At 38.2% G+C, this 25659-nt stretch overlaps 1 protein-coding gene across 3 annotated transcripts; it reads left to right on the top strand.

Moving 5' to 3' along the window:
- The first annotated feature begins 1189 nt into the window (after positions 1-1189).
- On the top strand, positions 1190-14857 carry LOC136240514 (uncharacterized). Of its 3 annotated transcripts, XM_066031507.1 has the most exons (7): positions 1190-1242; positions 1304-1426; positions 1480-1583; positions 11901-13011; positions 13206-13759; positions 13816-13922; positions 13989-14857. In XM_066031507.1, the coding sequence occupies exons 4-7, from the start codon at positions 11912-11914 to the stop codon at positions 14709-14711; spliced, it is 2484 nt and encodes an 827-aa protein (XP_065887579.1). In that variant the 5' UTR covers positions 1190-1242; positions 1304-1426; positions 1480-1583; positions 11901-11911; the 3' UTR covers positions 14712-14857. The 3 variants fall into 3 exon arrangements, with proteins under 3 accessions (XP_065887579.1, XP_065887578.1, XP_065887577.1); XM_066031506.1 differs by lacking the exons at positions 1190-1242; positions 1304-1426; positions 1480-1583 and adding an exon at positions 10302-11594 and having other exon boundaries at positions 13209-13759; XM_066031505.1 differs by lacking the exons at positions 1190-1242; positions 1304-1426; positions 1480-1583 and adding an exon at positions 10306-11594.
- The last annotated feature ends 10802 nt before the right edge of the window (positions 14858-25659 follow it).

The following is a 25659-nucleotide window of genomic DNA, read 5'->3' as shown; positions in this document are numbered from 1 at the left end:
TTATGTTTAGACCATCTGTTGGCACTATCCCAACACATATATGGAAATGATTAAGTACATGCATCCTAGATGCAGCCATGCTGTGTTATTTTCGTTTCAACCAAATGTAAGTATGAAATTGTAACCAGCACACATGTATATGTGCCTACATTACAACCATGTGGACCATTGCTGAACTATGCATATACACAGTTGGTTGAAACAAAAATTTAATAATACGGCATGACTGCATCTCAGTCACCATGTACTTAATCACTGCCATAAACTGAGTATAGTGGCACAACACAAAAATAATGTAATTTTTTTTATTAAAGCATGAAAATTTCCAAATAAGTAGTACTCCTCATGACATAAAGTCTTTAATATAATGCCATCACAGATTTGACCTTTGGTGATCTTTATGGCAATTTTTTTGCCCAGAAATTTGATTATTTCTGTCTTTATATAACTCCCTGAGGCAGTAATTAAGTTATTAAAAACATGGTATCAATATAAAGATCTTGTTGAACAAAACAAATTAGTTTTTATTTGAAGTTAATAGGTGATTCCATAAGATCATTTATATTACCAGGAGCTTATAAGTGCCGAAGGTATATAGCGCTGAAGGAATGAAGGAGCGTAACACTCAGGGTATAGCTGTGTTCTATCTTTTGTTAATGGAATATGTCCTTATGTACCACTCTGCGTGGGCAGTTCAAAGGCACCGCCAGTGCCATAATTTGTATATTGCACTGCTGTAGAGCATTATAACTTATAACGCACTGGTTGTGGTTTTGTAGACCGCAACGAGTGCATTATAAGTTATAATGCACTGACCGCAGTGCAATATACAGATATTGCACTGGCTGCGGTTTTGTGCTGCATAGCACAAGTGCCGGTGGCCAAGACCACTACGACACCTCACCTAATAGGTGGAAAGACACTTCACAGATCACTCGAATTCTTTATAGCCTGACATGTAAAGGTCGATTGTGGGCCATAACGTCACCAATACGTATAATGTTTACCAAGCAGCCAATGGCGATCGAAAAAGCCAATGCGGTGGCCACAACTCTAGTCTACATATATATAACGTGCTTATACACCTTACTAGTCTGGTGCCATCCTAGCCCAGATTAAACTGTAGTCCACTTCGACAATGAATCAATAAACTAATATATTCTAGATAATACTCACCTTTACGTTCGATTGTGGTAACCAGTTTTGTCATACTACCAGATTCGAGTTTAGCCAGTGTGAATAGTAAGAATTAGACTAGTATCGTTTAGTAGTTAAGTTTTGTTTACTTAAACCGTCTATTTAGCTGCTTTTTTTTCACTCGAGAGAATCACTATGGCGATTAGTCTGCCGCTTAGTCTATATGGCGATTGAGTGATCACGCTGACATGCTGAGCACTACATGATGAGATTCGAACAGCGAATGCAGGTTAGTGATATAACCCATAGTGTACTAGCTTTCAATATTTTGGGTGGTTGCAGAAGGAACGTCATTGCAACGTTTGGCTTGGTTACCCACAATCGATGTTAGAAACCTGGCCTTTATAGTGTTACAGCTGTCTTGTGAGACTCTCCCCACCTATTAGGTGAGTGGTACATAACAGTTATACAACGTGCACTCGTGCTCTGCCTGTATAAACGCACTTGCCTTCAGGCCTGACGGCCCTCAGGCTCGTGCGTTTATATCAGGCAGAGCACTCGTGGCCGTTGTATAACTATATTATAAAGAGAGCAGTAATTTCCTGGGCTGTGCTTGGTTATGATAACAGGTGCTAGCAGTTAATATGCAGCCATAGAGTGTCAGTAATACTCACTACCAGAGAAGTATGCCATGAAACATCTATGGTTTTTTCATGAAATGTTAAATTTCCCCTATGAAATGTACCATGAAAGTCAATTCATGGTATACCATGGGTTGTTTCATGGACCATGAAATGCGTTTCCAGATCAGATTATCATGGTACTTTCATGGTGTTGCAGAGATTTCATGGGTGCAGTACCCATGAAACATTAAAATTCATGAGATAAACCATAGGTATTTTCATGGGTATTTCATGGTTATTTTCATGGAAATTTCATGTACTGTATCTGGTAGTGACTGGTAGGGTAATTAAAAGAATTATTTCAACACAGCTCTGTTTCTGATCCTCAGTACAGCACAGAGAGCTTACAAAACATATGGCTACTTAGTTCATTATTAAGAGTTGTTCAGTCTCTTTTAGTTTACAAATAGCACACAAGTACGTAGACTCATCATGGCTTCCTTTGAAGATAAACAGCTTGACGGTGATGATGCAATAAACCACTAAGCAGCAGTGAATATAGGATGAATGCCCTACATGGACTGAGGTTCAAATGTTGGAACCACTAGTATGCATATCAAACAATTAAGCGACTTTTAATAAAAAAATTTTTATTGACAAGATACACGCGTCTAGTCTGGCGGCGCCCGCCCCTTCGCATAGAGTAAGGGTCTGGTATGCTTAGTATAGTGGAGTTGTACCGGATTACCAAAAACTGGTGCAACCAATCAGAACGCTCCACGTTTAATCAGCGCATTTTTGTGTATGTTACGTCAAAAGAAGGAATCAAATGCCCTAACAGTACTGAAGAAACAAAAGGAGTTAGCTAATAAAGAACAAAGAGAAGAAAGTGTTATATCGGGAAGGGCTTTTCGCCTTGTTTGATATGCGAAAAACCATGTTACGCTCTGATTTCCTAGGTAGGGAGACATGTGTCTTATAAAAGTAGACCAATCCACTTTCGCCTGTGTAAAGGCGAAGAAAGTTCAATATCTCTGCCACAGTTTTGGGTGAGGCACTTCCGTTAAGGCCATTTTCGTTACGTCATTACATTCAAATTAAATTCTTCCAGAACAACTCGGTGATACTAAGCATACCAGACCCTTACTCTATGCGAAGGGGCGGGCGCCGCCAGACTAACACGCGTCTACACTGGAAGCAGGTTTTCAAGGCTCTGTTATGGAGCGCCAGATAACTTTTTAACCTTTTCCAGGTTCTAGCAGGAATGGCCAGCTTGACATCTACTTTCACGTAAAATGTAACAGCTTAATACGGCCTTCTTCATGGTACAAAGTAGGGGGTTTAACATTACACATAGAACCATTGGCAATGAAAATATTTGCTCACCCCAACAATCCAGGCGCGAACTTTTTAACGATTCCAGGTTATACCAGGCTAGAGCTATCCTTTCTTGAATACTTCAGCTAGCTATACCGTTCGTGATGAACGTTTTACAAGGTACAAATAATTTTATAAAAATCACCATCTCAATCCAATAGTCGCATACCCAGGCTGAGCACTGATTATTAGTGACGCGCGCGCTGTATTGCGTGGGCGAGTTGCAATGGAGAAGCATTCCGTTCTTGAATGTTTAATTCATCAACTTTTCAATGGTCAATAGTCCTTGTACATCATGCTAATAACTGTTTTGATCACGTGATACATCTTTGTATTTTGTACATGTAATCAAATAAATATTTTTTTTAAATGGTCATTATAAAAATTTCAAGTTAGTTGTTTGCATGCAGTTCTCCAACATATAAACCTGTGGAAAAAACAGTCACATTTAAATTAGTGAATTTAAAAAATCTTTATCACGCACACACTACACACACACACACTACACACACACACACACACACACACACACACACACACACACACACTACACACTACACACACACTCACACACACACTACACACACACTCACACACACACTACACACACACACACACACTACACTCACACACACTACACACACACACACACACACACTACACACACACTCACACACACACACACACTACACACACACACTACACACTACACACACTCACACACACACTACACACACACACACACACACACACACACACACACACACACACACACACACACACACACAAATACACACTACACACACACTTCAATGCATATTCACATAAAAATAAAACACTACAAGGTATGGTAATGGTTGTTTACATTGGTTAATTTTGTGGTGCGCCACATATAGCAACAAGGGAAATGTGTATCTGTGATCAAGAATTTAATTTAGATTGAAATAATATCATAATTAGATGGTCACACTATCTTTGTCAACTAGAGATGAACTGGCTTTTGGTAAAAAGCGAGGGGTAGCCAATGCCTTGGGACTCTTGTATGCTATGTGAGAAATCCAATCAGAAATACACAAGTATATTAGAAACCAAATCCTAAATCCAAAATCATGTAAAAATAATGGAGAAAGTAGACAATGATCGATCATGAATAACTAGAACAAGATGTAGATCAACAACTGTACAGGTAGTTACTAGTTAGCAATCTCACTAAATGCTTTTAAAAATACATAAAGATTGGGAGTCTCGTACACACCATTTGGGTGCTTTGCGTGGGCATTGGCAATCCCTCTGGTACACCATTTCTGTGTTTTGCGTGGGAGTTGGCTACCCCTCGGGAAAAATAAAATAATGAAAGACTATACAGAAGCTGATCTGTACAGAAGATGAGCCCTGCACAGCTACATGGGCTTCTTTTTACAAAGCATACACTCACCTTATTTGCACATTGCCCAATCGTCATCATGGACGCTTCCACCTCCCACCGTGCACTAAAGTAATAGAAACAAACATCATTAAATAATATAAGCATTAATATTATTATAGCATAACACAGCAGCACAATATTACAGCATGATAAACAAACCAAAGTATTTATACAGAAAACTGTCATAGACATTTAATCGTCTTTGAGCAAGGCCATTTTAAGGAAGGCGCAAATTGGGCGTGGGCGGACAATTCATTACATTCTTTTCGCCGTTTATACCTATCACTGGCAAACTAATGCATATACAATATCAAAGAACGTATATATTTAAACAGTTGTATGATACTTATAGACTGTTTTTTCACTGTCAACCACTTCTTGTGCGTGGGCGGCCCACCACCCCTCCCCTGCGCACCCTCCTACCCACCCACCCCCTATATGATATATGTGCTATACAGGTGAGCATATAAAAGTTGCTAAAATTAACAGGTTTTTTTAGAATCAGTTTTATTTTTAAAATTCTAATTGAACAAACAGTACATTTTCATACTGCAGCTGAATGACATTAAAATACACTGAATTGTCTGATATGGACGCTCCTATAAGCTCTTGATATTACCCATGATAATTTACCTCCTCATGAGTAATTTATACCCCCAAGGGCAGATAAATTTGGTGCAACCGTATCTATGTTTTGAGACAAATTAGATAATAAATAATAAAGTCAAAGAATTTTGCAGATAATAAAAGCAATCATAACTTCAAAATGGAACTACCTATTAACTTCAAATAAAAACCAAGTTATTTCATTCAACACGACTTTTACTATGGTACCATGTTTTAACATGTCAAGTAATGCCTCACGGAGATAAAAACAAAAAATGGTCAAATTTCTGTACAAAAGTGGCCGCAAAGGTCACCAAAGGTCAAATCTGCAATGACAAAAATACATTTCATGAGGTGTACTAGAAAACCTTATGCTTTTATGAACAAGTGCATGATTGACTAATTTTGAGGGCACTAATATTTGTGTCAGTTGGGCTAGTGCCAACAGATGATCTAAAAATAACCAAACCCATTTATGTATCGTATGTATTTCTATATATATATATATATGCATGTATATTCTTAGAAAGTTCTTTATTATTATTATTATTATTACTAGGACCGCGTCACATACAACCAAGTACATACACCAACGTTGCAACCTACCCATTGGGCAAGTATAAACAGTGCCATAGGAAACACTCAGAGCAGTGTGCGTGTACCTGTGGAAATGATACATATGCATACGTACACAGGCAAGGGAGTTTAACTGGCATCAGAAAACCACAATACTAAAACACAACCTACACAAAAAACCAAGTTAAGTTAGCTATATTGAAAGTAACTATTATATTGTAGGTGTGACGTGTCTCTGAAGATGACTCAGCAGTGAAGTGAGGCTATGCAGAATAAGGGATATGGTGAAGGCACAATTAGCAATTGATCTCAATCAAGCCAATATGGCACAACAGACTCTGTTGTAACTAGAGGCCACTGGTGATGTACCTGTATATCAGCGGTGTGGCATTGGCACAGTGATCACAGTCTATAATATTATGCATACAGCCATGCACAACATACAGGAGATAGTTACACATTGTTGTATATGCAGCACTGCATCGGCTTCTTGTTTAGCTATTACAGACTCGCAGTAGACTAGTAGTTAAGCCGAGTGGAAAATAATTTCAGCCGCCAGCAAGCCAGATGAAGGTGCCTGTATAATGAAAATAATTCCAGCCGCTAGCAAGCCAGATGAAGGATGAAGATGTAGACCTATAATACAACTACCGGTACAAGTATTACATTACTCATTACCTTGCTGTTCCAGCTGGTTGTTTATGAGCGTCATCAGTTGGTATCCCAACTTGTCATCAGCTAGTCCTTCACTGCATGACGCCTGGAGCGCATATCCTGCACACAAAATACACAGTTACAAACATTTAAACATACTTGTAATGTTGTTGCTTACCAGTAAAGTGGCGCCTGGCCTCTCCGCGGACGTTTACTAATCTTCTCGTTCGAGCAATCTGTAAATCATTACATTCTAGACAACAGAAAGGTAAAGAAGATACAACGAAGGGCTACTCGTCTCATCCCACAACTTCAAGACAAATCTTACTCAGAGAGGTTGACACAACTAGATTTGCCATCTTTTCATTATAGACGATTGAGAGGTGATCTAATATTCCTTTTCAAAATTCTTAGCAATTATTTCACCACCGATTTTACCAAGAGTACATAATAAAAATAAGGAGGGAGAGTGTCTAACTGCCAATACAGCCTGTACAAAATCACTGCGTATTATTGAATAGACAATGATCTTTGAACAAATTAACACTTTTACTGATGATAGAGATCTGTTGATAGGTGTTGAGTGCTGTTGATAAGTGTTGAATAATGTAAAGCTTTTGCTCTACCAATGTGTGGATTGTCTATAATACGCAGTGATTTTGGCTGAAGGTGTCCTAGTTAGACACTCTCCCTCCCTATTTTTATTATGTACTCTTGATTTTACTGATATATATACGTACTCAAGATCTATTACCAGGGGGCTTCAATTCAAATTGTTTAAGGAACGCTCAAGACTATTGTGTAGATCTAATTACTTTATCAATAGAATCACCAACAATTGGAATAGTTTGCCTAATTATGTTGTAAATAGTTCTTCGATTAACACTTTTAAATCATTATTAATATTAGATAGTCATTTAATTGATTCAAGGTTTATTTTTGTATAAGTCATTTAATTGATTCGAGAGTTATTTTTGTATAATTACTGCATTGATCGGGTATGCAGGCTGTGCCTTTACCCGTATTTAATCATAATCATAATCATAATTAAACAAGGGCGTGGTGCCGGGCGTTATATAGAATTACACATACGGTAAAGTCATCAGCACGAACAGGCGTACTTATTATACGGTTGTGCCTTCATTCACAGGCGAATCTATCCCCGCTTAGTTCATGTCTCTAGGCCTCGTAGTTTTCTCAAACATTATTTATTATTTATTTATTTATTTATTTCATTCATTATTAATGAGTTTAAGCAGCAGAGTCACCGGATGTAATTAACCGTAAGCCGCGGATCTTTTGAAATGTACGCATTACATAATCAATTTGAAATGGAGCGATCTGATTGGAGCTTCCAACATTCCAGCAGCGCCAAACTTTTTGTACACAGTTTCACCAGACCCTCTTTTTAGGGTCGGGCGCCGCGAGACCACCGCATTTCGTATTATTCTTACTACTTGGTTGTATAATTATTCAATCATTATTAATGACGTAATTTTAACCACATTTCGTATTATTCTTACTACTTGGTTGTATAATAAAACTTGTGACATTTATAAATCCACAAATTTTTGTACTTCCTAGCATGCAGTGGTTTGTTGTTAGCCAGAGACCATGCATAGATATAGTATGTAGCCAATAGAAATCAGAATTGTGCACAGATTACATTAGTGACAGCAACTAGCTATGAGGCAGAGAATATTATCAGTGTTGGGCAAGTTACTTTGTAAAAGTAACTACTAGTTACATATTACATATTACTTGCAACTCAACTATTTAGTTACAGCTGGTTACATATTACACTGTGAAAAAGGTGGGATATAAGATGGTATTTCCAGTGGCTTATTGAATACAAATAAGCCTTAATATAAACCCTGTATTATACTCATGTTATACTTCAGTATAATGCATACTATACTATTAGGTATATGGTTTCAGTTTATTTACCACAATACCTAAAATAGCTTATATCAAATATAATGCCCACACTATACCATCACATATATGGTTCAGTATGTTTAACACATTAACTAAAGCCTTACATGAGATTGTTAGTATACTACAGATTATATCAAGCTTTTTTGTATTCAATAAGCCACTGGAAATACCATCTTATATCCCTCTTTTTTCATAGTGTTACCCATAAAATAAAGTAACTATAATACTATTACATATTATATTACTTTGTGTCCACAGCCTTAAGTTGTCACGTGTGAAACTACCACTTTATCACGTGACATGATTGCGTTGTTGGACAATGTGCAAATCTTGGTTATAAGTAAGAAGCTGGTGAATAAGTGTGCTTCGTTACTTTGTTGTGGCTAGGCGATACTCAGAGGATAACTAACGAGATTAGTAACTTCGTTACTTGTAGTAATATTATTACGTAATATTAGACTCGTTACAGTAAATATATTACTTAGGTAACGTGTTACATTAGTAAGTAAAGTAACTTGCATTATATTACCCATTTTTATAGCGTTACTTATGTAATGCGTTACTCCCAACACTGAATATTATTATGTGTATGTACAGTAAACCACTTTAGTTTGGTATACAGCTACACACTACAAATGAAATTTGACACATGCACAATAAATCAAAACACTTATTACAGACCCATATCACTGTTATAACTGATGTGCTATGGTAGCACCTAAATGTGCTAAATTTTGACTGCTCCAGTCAAAAAATAGCACCTAGAGGTGCTACCATAATTATATATAGCACCTCATTTTTAACAGTGTAGGCAGGGGGGTTCTTTAGGCTCTGAAGAACTGACCCCTTCTAGAAAAATGGTCCACAAAAAATGGTCTACAATTCAGTATGAGAGTCTGAAATTTCATCTTGCAGTATAAAAATCCATTACATGTAAAATTTCCTGTGATAGATACCTTAAGACAGATCTAAAAACCTAAAATGTAAAATTTGCTGTTGTTTTTAGTGACTAAAATGTTACCAAACCCAGCCTTTTAGCTTTGAGTAAGTATCTATTTTCATTTTTTTTTCCTGAGGGGTTCTTTGCAGCCAGTGGTTTTACTAAGATAGTTAACTTTCTGTGGATTGAACTTGCCCATATACGTTTGGCTCATAATGTGGTTGGTTACAATAGCTTGTAGAGTGTTAATCTCACTAACGATTACAGTGTGAGTGTCATAAGTACTGTAGCTCTGAGCCTTTTTACAATGGACACTATGAGACAGAATTTCGAATTTGGCCAATTTTTACTAGTTTTTCTCTTGGGGGTAAACATTAGTACTGTAACTGCTAGACCAATGGAGATCAAACTATTTGCCAATCCCTAGCTGTTATGGAGGTTTTTCTATTGCATTGGAGAGTCTGGCTTTAAAGAGCTATTATACTGTATCATGTTACCACGGTACATTTATGTTCATATATCAGCATTTTTATTATACAGCTATTGCGCATTTATAGCATTTAGCTGTAGAGAGATAATATACAGAGCGCCATTGACAGAAACAATGTGGCATACTAAGCTAGAAGAGTGATAGAGTCATAATGCTAAGCACAAGCCGGATATTTGAGAATGAGAGGAATGAATATGAATGTGCTACCTCACAGCTGAGAAATTTATGCCATTTGAGATGGTCTTTTCTTTTAAAGTGAACACAACATTATGATGACTATTCCAATTAATTCCCTTATTTCTATCCAACAATGGCAGTTGGTATTTTTAACTATTGATATAATAATACTTTTAACAGTGCTCAGATTTTAAGAGCTGTAAAGGGTGTAGTAAGAACTGTAAAGGATGTGCTACATCCTTTACAGCTCTTAAAATTGAGCTACACAATTATATTAATTTGCATGTGACTGTGAAATATCCCTCTTACATCATGCATTTGCTTTAATTATTTCAGTACTTTTATGGTTAGGTACATATGTTGGGTTTTATAGCTACCATTCTCAGAATCCATTAATGGTCTACTTTTGTTGACAGCGATTATCCAGAATAGTTGATTAAAGCCTCATTTGACAAATGACAAGTACAAGGCAGCAACAATCCACAACTATGGTAACTACAATAATGACACTACATGAAAGGACATAACTAATTATGGTCAAAGTTCAGAGGTCAACCACCTGATTAATTACTTTCTTTAACAATTTTTACAATGATTTGATGGTATGAAAAACATGTAGCCATTACCCATGGTGTTAGCATAAGCCCAGTGACGGATGGCAAGCCAGCTAGTAGTCTTGTAAACAGATAGGTACTTAGTGGGGGATCTTGTCTTCCTATTATCTAGCACACCATTCCAATGGCCAAAGGTGTACTCATCTAAACATGCTGATTTGTTGCACTGGGATACTGTAGCTACCATTAACAGTGTGGAAGAGGAGAACGGTAGCTGGGCTTCTCAGGTGAGGATCAGCGTTGAAACCGGGTCGGGTCAACCGGGTCATCCGGGTACGACCCGGTTTACAAATTATCCGGGTTTGACCCGAATTGGATCACGTGAGAAACGAAATTGTTCATTTGACGACGTGGAAACTTATAAACGCTATCGCGTAGCTCTTTCGTGAGCCACGCCCACTTTTCGCGTTACCAACATACGCTCAGCTACGCCCATTTATTAGTAAGTGTAGTATGTAGCACGAAACTGAGGGTATCTATGGTGAAGGGTAGCTATTGTCAGTAGGTGATGACCTTTTTTTTTTGGTCTTCAACCTACAGCTAGGCTGAAGTTGCAATATTACTCAACACGAATCGAACGCTCAAAACGTAGTCTCGCTCGCTTGAGGCTAGCTGAAACATATAGCTCTTATCGCACGCCTCGGCTTTTATTAATGGTACGTGCTAGGTACAGTGTAAAAGTCGCACCATAATGCGACCAAAGATGGAAAGTACGTCACTTCGCACTATCCTAGGTCGCATCCGGAGATCACGTGAGACTTTCTTATGACCTCCATAGGCGCGAGCCCTATAGCCTGATAGGCTATTATAGTTATAACCGTTTCTTGGCTGCTTTTATATTGAAGCTCGGTGGTATCGATTATGGCTGTTAGTTATAACGTTTTGCTAACGTTGCTACTGCAATTAGTGAGGTGCATATATGTGCGGGGGAGTCACACGGGTGGCGGGAATTTCTGTTGGTTGGAAATTTCGAACGTACTCACCATGGATTTTGAAGCGGAACTTGCTGAGAAAGAAGATGAAAGCATGGATGATAGTAAGACTTATATAGGATGAAATGAATGCTGCTTTGCGTTGTGCTTGTGCCTTCATTTCAGGGGTACGTAACCATAGTTACGGGATAGTAGTACTGTGGCGTGTCAGAGGAGGTAGTCCCCACATAAAGCAAGGCTAGATAGTTACACCAGCTTACTGTTACCATGAATTTGTTACTCAGTTTTTAATAGACATAGGCTGTTTTACATAAACTTTTAGGGAGTGAAACTTTTAAAAAGGGATCTTATAATGGATTACTGTACTAACATACATGCATGCAATAATTGAGTGGTGTTATTAATGCCAGGTGATGATTCTATGACTGTGTGCATCCTTGGGAGATGCAGTAGATGTGTGAGGAACAAGAGGACTGTGACCTACTGTCGTGTAGCAAAATCCCACACTGAGAGGAAAGCTTCTTGCTGCTTAAGCTGTTTTAATGCCAACTACAGCTTATCTAAGTGCAGAGTGGAGCTGCAACATTTGGAGCCAAATGGAAGCAAAATGGTTTTAGTTAGAATTTGTGATTCTGAACATATGATATCGTGTACTTCATTGGAGCTTCCCAAGTCCTGTCTGCAACTGGAGAGCTTGCATATCATACCTCCTATTGATATGCCCACTCAGATGAATGTTTTAAGAAGTGAGAATGTTACCTCTGTTACAGGATTTTTGATGGAATACACAGATTCCAAATGGGAAGAATGGCTTGACAGATTTTGCCAGCAGTCCAGTACACGATTTTCTGTTCACACTGGGAAACAGATTAACGCTAAACAGCAACATGGGATGATACGAGTTCAAGGAGATTGTTACAACTTTAAAATTGAATGGTCCCAGATGTACAACTGTATTAGAGCAGGGAATGGACGATGTAAACCAGAAGTGGATGATCCATTGAAGAGACGAAGCGCACCTGGTAGCAGGTGCTGTGAATGCCCTGCAGCTATTTATTGTCGCCTTTTAACTCTGAGCACTCAGCAACAGATCTTAGAAGTACAGCTACCGATGCGGAATGCCCACAAAAATCATGATCCACTGTCAATTACAGATCAGCTTTGTAACAAGCCTGTTGAAGATATAGAGAAGAAAATCGAAGAACTTGTAAGGGACACAAGGTTGAACTTAGTGAGTTTAAAACTTGTTGTGCATGACTGGGTAACAAAAATACTCATTCCAAAACAACTGCAAGATGGAATTTTAAATGAGTTGCCTAACCCTTACAATCGTGCTTACTTTCCTACAAAGAAAGATCTACGCAATGTAGCTCACCGTGCTATTGTCAAAAGAAGGAATTCTTTGTTTGACCAAGATTCATTAAATAAAATCTTAAAAGAGCAAGCTAAATGCAGTGGGCTGCATTATTCTCTTCAGCAGTACAGCCAGTCAGGTCTAAAGACAAACACATCTAATGATTGGTTAGGAAAATATAATATGTATTTGTGGTTGTTGCGTAGTATATATCTCTATGTATGTTTGTTTGTTGTACTTTATGTTGCTGTGTGTTGTGTGTGTGTGTGCCCGTCCCTATGGCAGGGAAGTGTGGCTTTGTCCAACTGTTTTGTGGTCATAAACAATCAATCATTTATTTGTGTTGTACTTCCCCTTCTAGCAGTTTGAAACAAAAAGGAAAGGGGCTCATGGGTCAAATTGATGAAGCAGTTGGTACATTGGAAGGTGACTCTCTGTTGGAATCATCTTCACCTGAAGTCAGTTCCCAACCATTTCTTTTGGTATTTCAAACACCTCAGCAGCAAAAATGGCTCATAATGTATGGTAATGTGGTCACGTGTATGGATGCCATTTACAAAACCAATAGATATGCATTTCCATGCTTTTTCTTAGTTGTGAAGACCTCTATTGGTGTGGGAAGAGTGGTTGGGACAATAATACCCCAGTTTGAAACTGCAGACTTGATATCTGAGGGCATTAAAATTCTCAAGTCTTGGAATCCACAGTGGATGCCACAGTATTTTATGACAGATAAGAGTGCTGCAGAGCTTGAAGCAATTAGAATTGTTTTTCCATCGTGCATACGGTTTGTATGTGACTTCCACAGAAGTCAAGCATTTGATAGGTGGGTGAACAAGTCATGTCATGAAGTTCCCAACCAGTCAAAGAAGACTGTGATAAACTGTTTCAAGAAGCTAGCATATGCATCAACAGGTAAGTGATTCTGCATGAATGATAGGGATGTTTGCCATGTGTTTCATCAATTTCAGATAAAAAGTTTGAAGAAGTTTTGCTTGACATGCAGTCTCAACCTTGGTACACTGGTAACAAACTGTTACAAGATTACCTTAGAGAAGAGTGGCTTTCATCAAAACCAGTATGTTGACTTGACACATGCTTTATGTGAACTTGTGTTAATAATTTATTGTCTTCTATTGTGTAGCTTTGGTCACATGTGTATCGCCAAAGCTTCCATGCTGAAATTGATACAGATAATCTGACAGAAGCTTTTAACCACACACTTAGGTCTCGATACTTGCAATTTCGTCAAGATACTAGTGTGACAGACCTGTGTGAAGTATTGCTAAACATTGTGTTTCCAGAGCAACAAAAAGAGTATACAATTGCAGTTGCTCAACAAACTGAGAGATATCGTAGACCACGGTATGAGATCCCAGGTTACCTGATTGACCGTCCACGGAATTTGCAATCTGCTTGCTTGGCAAATATATCTAAAGCAAAGCAGTTTGCTTCTTCTGATATTACTACAGATGGAAATGGAGTGTTTACCTTGAAAAGCACTGATAAGTCTTATCTGGTAGACATTCCCGGTGGCTGTTGCGAATGTCCATACTTTATTAAAACAAAGATACCATGCAAGCATATGTTTGCTATATTTGCTTTGTTCTGTGACCAATGGTCTTGGTATGATCTTCCATGCCAGTTGACTGACAGTACTTACATGACTTTAGAAACTTCACTTTTGGAGCAAGATTTAGTAGATACTGTCACTCCCATTGTGCAGGTACAAGAAATATTTACTAGTAATGATGATGGTAATACTGAAGATCAACAAAGTGATGCTGCATTTGAACTTGAGACTGATACCTTAGATGGTGACCGTGGTGTTTTTTGGATGATTGTCTGGAGTTTGAGAAGAGAATGAAAATTGGTGAAAAATCTGACAGCAGTACTACTGCAACAGCTCAACATATTCCAACAGCACAAACATCAGCTCACAGATTGCGTATCCTTCAGAAGAATGCTCACACCATATTAACCAAATGTAAAGATGTGTGCTATCTGACTGATGATTGTTCAGTTCTGGAAAGTGTCATTCAAAGTGCTGAAAATATTTATCGTGAGCTAGTTGAATCTGCTGATTCATCAAATGTCTCTAATAGTTTGCCAATTTTTCCTGTGTTGTCACAGACTTCTGCTAGTAACTCAAAGAAACGAACAAAATTACTGTGTCGTCAAACCAAGCCAGTGAAGCAACGTGTTTCTTCAAAGAAGGAGGTAAAAGAGCCATCTAACCCTTTAAGCAAGGATCAAAGTTTTAATGGAAATATTCTACCACTTGTTTCAACTGCCGACACAAAGGCAAACACTGATATCAATGCTCAGATGGATTGCACAGAAGGTAGTGATCAGACGGATATTAATCCCAGAAGTACATCTTCAGACATTGACACGGGTGGAACATGTGTGGGGATGAAGAGTGCATTACCATTACAAAGCATAGGTAACAAACCCCAATCAATGAAGAAAGATTCCCTTGAGGCCACCAAAAGACATCCATTGGGTCGCCCAAGACTTAAGAGGCCAAGAAGAGAAAAGTGGAACTTTCCTATGCGAGTTAGTGAAGAAACTAGTGAGGCACTTCTAAGTATCAGAAAGCATCAGCTTGATATCAAGGCTAGTTTAATGGAGACCTCCACTCAAGATAAAGAGATCTTGGCGAAGAGGGTATGGTGAACTGTATACATGTCTATATTAGTGTTATCAAGGACATGGCTGTGTGTTCATAGAACCTTTATTTTATTATAGGATTGTAAAGAGAACTGTACAGGGGACACTTATACAAAACAATATTCTGGTCAGGTATTATATTCAGTAGTTAGTTACCTTGCCTGGTGTCACTGTCTTGTGCTCTGTTTTAGATGAATAGTGTGAACAAAGAAACAAAAGACACTAACAGAAAAGGTCTGTTACTTTGTTAGTAGCTGCCTAGTATGTAACAGGGCCTGCAAAATTAGGGCATGTTGGCACAAACTACACCTCATCCCGCAACAGGTCATATCTCAAAAACACGATAGAATATTTACATTCTGTAACTTGATCTATAAAGCCAAATGTTTAATAAATGCTGGCCACAGCATAATGGGATATAAAGTTATGAGGTGTAAAAGGAGTTTGAAAAAGTAGGGAAATTTTATGTACCCACATGTCCTATTTTCACAGGCCTGGTCACATAATATACTGTTTACATACTCAAAAGAAATAGTGACAAATGCTCATAAACTTAATTGGCACACCTATAGGTGTCAATTCCAGAAAGTGCAAGTGTTCTGGCTGCTCCTTGCTTGACTGTGGCCTGTACAGATTTTGTAAGGACATGATTAAGTTTGGTGGCCCAGGAAAGAAAAAGCAGAGATGTAGCAAAAGGAAATGTGTGATGAAAGATGATAGAAGTACACTATATAGTAAGGTACAGTTAACTACATTGCATAATGTAGGTCTTATGTTTATTCTATATACAGCCAACCACACCTAGTGTTAGCAACAGCTCTCCTTTGAACTTTCTTGAAAAGTCTGGACGTACCATCAAACAGATTGTACCAGATGGCAACTGCTTTTTCAGAGCAGTATCATTTCACATTCTTGGAGATGAAGACAAGCACTGCTCAGTCCGAGCAGAAGTACTGAAATTTGAACAAAGAAATGAACATATGTTGGCAAAATTTCTTATGCTACCAGCCAACAAGCCATCATTTCAAGAACACATTAGGTTTCTGCAACGTCCTGATACTTGGGCAACACAAGTGGAAGTTATAGCTGTTGCTACTATGTTTAGCGTTGCAGTATTTTACTGTAGAAAGCAAGATAGCTTGTACCACTGGGAGGTAATAAACCCCCTTACATGTCCATCTGTAAGTGATGTCCAAGGTGATGGCTTTCCTGGAGCTGCAATACTACACCACTTTGAGCTATACTGGGATGGATCTCACTATGACTGTGTGGTATTACAAAGCACTGGAATGTGTAGTAATTCAACCCCTGTATTAAGTGGGATTGTAAGTTATGTAGACATTACTTAGTTTATCATTATATATAATAAATATTCAACAAAAGTTGTCAATAAAATTAACTTTACATATTTACATAATTATAATGCAGTGCTATACTAATTAGCTGCATGGCTATATGCATGAGAGAGACTATGTAAGTTGACACTGGGATTGTGATGAAAACTGGGTTATAGAATGGCCTGCCTGCCAATGACTTAGCTAGCTACAGAGTCACTTATTCATGGACGGAAGGCTATATGAATTACCAGTAGCAATAAGTACACAATATATAAGTACAACTTTAATCTGTACCTAGAATGTATGTTTTTAAAACCTTGGCTTCGTCTAGGTTTCTAAATCCACAAATTAAAGATCCTTGTGCTAGTCTCTAACCTACACATAATCTTTGACACATGCATGGGTAGTGGATACACTATAAAACCCCCTTGTAAAGAGCCCAATATTTTAGTCTTTTAAAACTGATTGTGCTTTGTGGCACATACCGGAGGAGGTTGGTAATGCATCATCCCTAGACATGTGGTTATGCAAACCAAGTATTGTGTCAGGTGTCAAAGTTTGCTTAGTAGTTAGGAAAGCAGCACATTGTACTGTTATGAGCCCTGGGACACACTGACATGGCTGTCCTTTTGAATACTAAGATGTAACAATGTTGAACTACATGGTCGGTTGAAATCAGGTGATCAACCTAGATATAGAATTATATATTAATAGGGCAATTGGAAACTGTGGAAAATGAAAGGGGTTAAAGCATTTTATATGATTCGCTAGAGTAAAACCTTTCTTAGTGGCCATACTGCCCTTTTACAAGGACCATGTGCACATGTTATAATGAACCTATGTAGTAGCCAGGTCCCAAACATATGCAGCTAAGGCATACTTCATGACCTCACAACCACGTGCCATATTATAGGGGCCAGGTCCCAAATATATTAGGTGTATTTCATGACTTATTAACAAGACCAATGAATTATAGTAATGAAATCAAATATGTAGGCTCCAGAAATTTATAGTATATTCTTTATTACCCTCATAATATGATCAATGTTGTCATATTTCATAATACTATTGTCCATTCTTACTCAAGTCATGAGAACCATCCATACCATACATCAGTTCTTTAGTACCACACGATTGCAGTGGTAATATGGAGTGGCCATTAATCTCTACTAAATCCAATTGCCTCGATTGAGTGGTGTCATATTTCCCTTAAGGCTTGTCCAGTGTTGTATTTACAAGGGTGACAGACACTCCCTTAGGCCTGTCCGGTATTTTCTAGCAAGCAGAGGGACACTAACAGGCAAAGTTGTAGGGTTGGGGGAGAAAAGGTATTCTCTTGTTAGTTCATTTTTGAAGCACCGATCAGTAGTTTCTTACAGTTGATTTTTACTATTTTGTCCTCCACAAAAGGTCAACTTTGTCAGTTTGCTATGTAATATGCATATTTATTGAGCAATGGCTGACATAACCTTACCAATAGAAGTACCACAAGGCAAGAAATGTTTGTGGCATTAAATTTTCAAGGATTAAAATAGGGTGAAACTATTTTTTTTTGCAATACAAATCAATCTCTTGATTGCACCACATAATTTGTTATAGGAGAGGGCACTTGAAGCAGCAACTGCAATCAATAAAACACTACAAAGATTCCACTGTGGCCTGTTAAAGCCCCTCAGATCTGTTCAGTGTTTTATCGTAATGTAAAAGTTTTATTTATTTATTAAAGTTTTACAGCATACAAGCTGAAGGTCTACAGTTCTGTAGCCTGAAAAACAGTCATGCAACTACACACATGGTGTCTGTAAGTTGGGAGTGAGTGGGTAGGGGTGAAATTCCTCCTTTTTCCCATCAACCATCAAATTAGTTTCGCTTACGTTTTCCTTCGTGATTAATCGTCCATCAAATTAGTTTCGCTTACGTTTTCCTTCGTGATTAATCGTCCACGCATGGTAATCCATTGTTATCCCGACGCACAGGCACACCACACTGGCGTAGCTAATCCGCCCAGCATGACCGGCACAATCTCTCGTTGTATGTCATCTTCTTGGCTAGATTTACCCTAATTAAAGCAGCCTTCGATGTATTTGTAAATATTGTTGTAATTGAATGAAATATAAGTGCGACTTTTACCCTGTACCTAGCAGGTACCTTTATTAATCCGGGTCAGTGGGTCATCCGGGTCAGCAGTAGTGACCCGGTTTTAACGCTGGCGAGGATTACTCACCTTAGCTAGGGTCCGCAATCCGAAAAATCAACTTCTACAAATCAATCCCCCTACCATTGTGGGATGTTCATTGTAGTATCCCATTGCTTGATCCACCATGAAACCGGAGGCACGATTGTTGTCTTCACAGAAAGATTGTTTTCAATATCTCGCAAGATGCAAAATTTATTTTTAAAATTTCGTGCTCCACACAAAAGATCGGATGAAACTTGCTACTTAGCCAAATCGTATCCAGAGATGATGTAGTTGAAAAGTATGCACAGAAATAAGTAAATGATTTGCTGGGTGCCCAGCACAGGGTTGTTTTCTTTGAAAAACAGACAAAGAGATACGAAGTTTCGAATTCAAACTGCCCTACCACCCAGGGCGAGAGAAGCCAACTCTTCCTCATAGTGTTTTGATACAGTTGGGTGCATAGTCTGTCTATGCTGTTAGTTTGGAAAAGATCTGAGACTTCTCACCATCTGGGTGACGAGCGTCAAAATTTTCTGCAGCATCAAAGAATTATGCCGCGCTTTCTAGCCATTTCCAGCGCTTCTGCAGCCACAGCAACCATCAATTATAAACTAAAACTATGGTAAAAGATGTCCCTGAACGTTTGGTAGCAGCAGTTGTCAATTATTATTTCATCCACGGCTTCCACGCTTCGCTCTAAGGTATGCATCAAGGAGGCAGCAAAATCGTCCAAATTTGACTTCACCTCTCACACTCCACAGCAGCTTCAAATCTTTACTAGATCATTCTACATCACCATTATGCTGCAAAACATCCAAAACCAAACCGAAAAAAGCACAAAATCTTTCATTTTTGATTCGAGCTGGGTGGAGCTCCTGGTGAACTGCTGGTATACTGCATCATATGAAATCACAGAAACACCAACTACTACTACTACCAAACGTTTTGATCCATCATTTATCATCATTCTAAACAAAATTAAGTGACCAGTGTGGCATCAGAAGTACTGGAAAGCACTTTGGTACCATTGAGAGAATCCCTTGAAATGACGCACGAAAATTTTGACCTTCTTCACCCAGATGGATCCAAACTCGCAAATATAATAAAGGTTCTCAACTCTGCCATCATTTCACTGACAGAAACCATAACATCATTAAAGTCTTCTGTCACAAAATATACTCCTACATCTGTTCAGGAAGCAGATGCCACTACTAACATACCAGTAAAGAGAACTGTAGATGACAGAAGCATGAATATTGTTGTGTATGGTATCAATGAATCTCCCCCTAAAACCGCTAAGCCTGATAGAACCAAAAATGACCTACTCAACTTACTTCCTGTACTAAATGCTGTGGATTCTTCTATCCAGAATGCATCAATTAAAGATCTATATCGACTGGGGAAATTTGACCCAAGCCAAACTCGACCAAGACCCATTTTAGTGAAGTTTCTTCGCAGGATTGATGTCAGTACTATTTTATCAAACAGAAACCTAGTTAAAAAACCTGTCATCATCAAAGCTGATATGTCTAAGGATGAGAGAAAGATCGAATCCATGCTTTTACAGGAACGCTGGAGACTTATACAACAAGGCACAAATCGCAAATATATTACTATTCGAAAAAATGAAATCTTTGTGGGCAAACTACTTCATGGAAAAGTCATCGACCAAAACTTTGTAAGATATGGACCACAGGTCAACACTACTGAAAATAGCTCAGCATCATCCATTTCTGTTGAAACTGAAATGGATCAAAATGGAAAAACCTCATGACTAGCAAATCCAAATCATTATCCTGCACCTACTAACCTTAACCACAACTGTAATGCAACAAATCAAGAACATTCAAATCGTAATGAAATATCTCTAGTGATTGCAAACTTTTGTAGTGTTTACAATAAGCAGGCAGAACTGGAAGCCTTCCTATCAACACATAATATTGACATACTGCTTGGATCAGAATCTCATCTTGAAAACACCATACTAAATAGTGAAATATTTCCAAATTCTTACAATATATACAGAAAGGATAGAAATAGGCATGGTGGTGGTGTATTTATCTTGATCAGAGACACTTTTTCAACTTCAGAAATAACTTTAGAGTCGCCTTTGGAAATTGTTTGGATCAAAGTGCATATTAAAAACTAAGATGACCTTATAATTGGATCGTTTTACTGTCCACCAAACTCTCCACCAACAGTATTTGATGATTTAGTGCAAAATTTTAGTGAAATCAAGGAGAAACATCCTCACACCAAGATTATTATTGGAGGTGATTTCAATTGTCCTGGAATAGACTGGGAACATGGTTTCTTATCAGCAGAGTCATACACATCTAGATTACTCCGAGAAAAACTTCTAACATTTTTACAAGACTTTCATCTCAACCAGATTGTCAACTTTCCAACCCGTGGCATAAACATCCTAGACCTGTGTTTTACATCTCACCCTAATATCATCTCCACTTGTAACTCCATACCTGGCTTTAGCGACCACGATGCCATATTGGTCAGTCTATCTGTCTCATTTTATCAACAAAAGCAAGAGCCACACAGAGTACCTCTTTACAAATAAGCAAATTGGGACATAATACGAAGTAGACTATATGATCTGTCATATGAATATTTTAATTTAAACAGCACCTCAGTCAGAACTGTTGATGAAAACTGGTCCCTTTTTCAAGAAAACTTCCAAAGCATTATAGATGATCATGTCCCTTTTAAAACACTACGTAAAAATACTCGTCTGCCCTGGATGACAGCCGAACTCACACTCCTAATAAGAAAAAAGAAACGAGTATATAAGAGGGCTAAACTTCACAAGCGAGACTCAGATTGGTCAGAATACAAAGATTTACAACGTAAAGTACGTCAAATGTTAAGACATAAGCACAGGGCTTATATTACTAACATTATTTCATCCTCAAACGATAACAAATTGTTCTGGAGATATATTAAAGCTAAACAACAAGATATTACAGGAATTACTACCTTAAAAGGTCCTGATGGTGAAGCTATAACAGAGTCAATAGATAAAGCAAATATCTTAAATGAACATTTTAAATCTACATTTACCACAGAACAATTTGATAACTTTCCTTCTACGTAAGTCCAATTCTCCGTATCCATCTATGCCACATTTTGAGATTACCACACAAGGAGTTTACAATATACTAAATGAAGGTAATTCAAACAAATCTCCAGGTCCTGACAAGTTACACCCTTATGCCCCAAGAGCCACAGCAGCAGAGATATTACCTATGCTTACCCACATCTTCCAACAGTCTCTCAGCTACAGTAGATTACCAACTCAATGGAAGCATGCATATGTCACACCAGTTTATAAAAAAGGAGACAAATCAGATCCCAAAAACTACCATCCAATATCACTAACTTCAGTAATCTGCAAAACCATGGAGCACATCATTGTCAGCCAATTAATGAAACATCTAGAGTCAACCAACATCTTAACAGAAAATCAATTCGGCTTCAGAGAACATCACTCCTGTGAATCACAACTGCTTGTGACTGTCAATGATATAGCCAAAGCAATAAACAATAAACTACAGGTAGATTTGGCAGTACTAGACTTCTCCAAGGCCTTTGACAAGGTTGCACATGCTCGACTTCTAAACAAACTGGAGTATTATGGAGTGAGAGGAAGTTTGCTGGAATGGTTTGAATCATTTCTACACAGCAAGTAGTAATAGAAGGCCGTTATTCCATATCTTGTGACATAACATCTGGTGTCCCCCAAGGCTCAGTTCTTGGACCTGCCCTTTTCCTAATATATAGCAACGACATAACTACAAACATACATAGCGAGTTGCGACTGTTTGCAGATGACAATTTAATTTATAGGCCTATACACTCACCAAGTGATCAGAAGATTCTGCAGGATGACTTAACTACTCTTATAAAATGGGCAAATGAATGGCAGATGGACTTTAATGTATCTAAATGCAACATCTTACAAGTTACCACACACCATACCACCAAAACATTTACATAACTAATGAATGGAGTGCCCCTTGAAATCAGTAGAAAAGATTAAATATCTTGGAGTTTACTTGAACAATAAACTTTCATGGCACGATCACATTGACTACATATGCAACAAAGCAAATCGATTACTTGGTTTCCTAAAGCGAAATTTACATTCCTGTCATAAACACTTCAAAGAATATGCCTACAAACAATTTCTGCTACCATCTATCGAATATTGTTGTGCCATCTGGGACCCACACCACCAAAATGACATTTCTAAACTTGAAATGATTCAACATCGAGCTGCTCGTTTCGTCTTAAATAAGCCTTGGAACAGACACCACCGTGACAGTATCACAGACATGTTAAATGAACTAAATTGGCCATCTTTACAAGAACGCAGAAAGCAAGCACGCCTCATCCTATTGTACAAGATAGTTAATCATTTATTATTGGTCCCAAATCGCTGTCTGCCATCATTAAATCAAACTGCTACCAGAGCCCATCATGATCAGAAATGTAATCGTATACAATCTTCAGTAAACACGTATCTCTATTCATTCCTACCCAGAACTATTCCCCATTGGAACGATCTATGTATCCCAAATCTATCTACCATTGATCTTGAAACATTTAAACAATCAACTACTCCTACTTTATAACTGTAGCTTAGCACTTATTGTATTTATTGTAACTTAGCACTCACTGTAATTTAGTACTCATTGTAATTCTAGCACTTATTGTAACTTACCACTTACTGTAATTTAGCACTAGTTGTAACCTAGCACCTATTGTAGCCTAGCACTTATTGTAACTTAGTACTAATCATTACTGTAACCTAAATTATAGGCACTTATGTTATTGTAACTTAAACTAGGCACTTATGTGTACGTACCTTGTACATTAGCGTAAAAACCCTGTTGGGTGTTTGCTAATCAATAAATAAATTTTAAAAAATAAATAAATAAAGTCTCAGATCCTTTTCAGACTAACAGCACAGACAGACTATGCATCCAACCTTATCACATCACTATGAGGAAGAGTTGGCTTTTCTTGTCTTGGCTGGTAGGGCAGTTTGAATTCGAAAGTTTGTGTTTCGTTTTCTGCTTTTTGAGAGAAAGCAACCCTGTACCGGGAACCCAGTGAGTTATTTGCTTATTACTGTGCGTACTTTTTAACTACATCAACTCTAGATAATATCTAGCTAAGCAGCAAGTTCTATCCTGTTCTTTGTGTGGAGCACGAAATTTAAAAAATTTTTGCTTTAGGCTCACGAAATATTAAAATCGATATTTCTGTGAAGACAACAATTGTGCCTCCGGTTTCATGGTGTATCTAGCAATGGGATACCACAATGAACATCCCACAATGGTAGGGGGATCGATTTGTAAAAGTTGAATTTTCGGATTGCGGACCCTACCTTAGCACGTCAGCTGTCTTGTAGCTGTAATGCACCTATCAATGTATTGCCCCACTACCCCCCTCGGGAATATATGGGGCTATAGTGGGGATTTGACACAGCCGAATGTCAAATGCCCCATAGTAGGGCAAACCTATCGTGTCAAATCCCCACCGTTGGCCCCAGTTGCAACGCGGGATTAACTCGGGATTTGACATAGCGAAGGAAGTTACAACAAAAAATATTTGGGCACTTACTGAACGATCGTCAAATGCTCCATAGTGGGGCAGCAGTTTCGTGTCAATTCCCCCTGTAAAGCCCCACTTACGCCCGAGGTAGGGGGGGGGGGGGGGGGGGGGGGTGGTGGGGCAATACATTGATAGGTGCATAACCACCATGAGCACAGCCGGCTGATAAATATGGTAAAGGTGCAACATGAAATACATAAGCACACAAAAATGCCCTAAAGTCCAAGTCAGCAAGTTCTTGGCTGGTATCTGTTGGAAAATATCACGCATGTGCATACTTCCTACAGCTGAAAAGAAATCAGAGACTTTAATTATATCATGCCACATATTGATGGATGACTATGAGATCAGGCTTCCTTATAGTTTACCACATAGCAGCACCACCACCACATGGTGTCCAAAGGCTATACCAAATGCAGGTTATGTAGCCACATAGCTAGCAATGACTTAACAACTTTGAACTACTAATGGCACTTCTTCATGGCATACACTCTCTCCACTGAAAAGTACAATCTCTATATTATCGTACAGCTCTTTTTGCTTCTGTTGCTTGGCAACAACTCTCTCTTCTATATTAGGCTTAGGAGATTCAGTCTGGAATTCAATCATCTACCAATCAACAATTCACATGGAGATATCCCAGTGGTGCTGTGGGGAGTAATGAGATATTGAAACAATAGTCGGGATATATGATTATTCAATGTACTCAGAAGTCTGCTTACAAATTACCTTGCTTTACAACTTGAACAGCACATTTGGCCAATCCATTAGATGATGGATAGTATGGGGCTGTTTAAACTTGGCAGATGCGGCCATTCAGTTGACAGAAATTCTACAGAAACAAAGTGTGTTACATTGTCCAATACAATGGTTTCAAAAATTCCAAACAGAGCAAAAACTTGTCTAATTATAAGGTAGCAGTACTGGTAGCATTTCTCCATGGCAAAGGCTTCACCACGATAATTAACAACCTTAAATTGGTCCAGCAAAAT

The sequence above is a fragment of the Dysidea avara genome, chromosome 12 (assembly GCF_963678975.1).
Source record: "Dysidea avara chromosome 12, odDysAvar1.4, whole genome shotgun sequence".
In the NCBI taxonomy this organism is placed as follows: domain Eukaryota; kingdom Metazoa; phylum Porifera; class Demospongiae; order Dictyoceratida; family Dysideidae; genus Dysidea; species Dysidea avara.
The sequence above is the reverse complement of the archived record's forward strand: the minus strand, read 5'-3'. Positions and strand labels throughout refer to the sequence as shown.

What these genes read in the sequence shown, in the direction of transcription:
- LOC136240514 (XM_066031505.1), top strand. Translation starts at nt 11,420, where the DNA reads ATGGCTGTTAGTTATAACGTTTTGCTAACGTTGCTACTGCAATTAGTG. An exon ending in AGATGAAAGCATGGATGATA is followed by an intron (nt 11,595 to 11,900) that starts GTAAGACTTATA and finishes TATTAATGCCAG; the next exon opens with GTGATGATTCTATGACTGTG. An exon ending in ACAAACACATCTAATGATTG is followed by an intron (nt 13,012 to 13,205) that starts GTTAGGAAAATA and finishes TTCCCCTTCTAG; the next exon opens with CAGTTTGAAACAAAAAGGAA.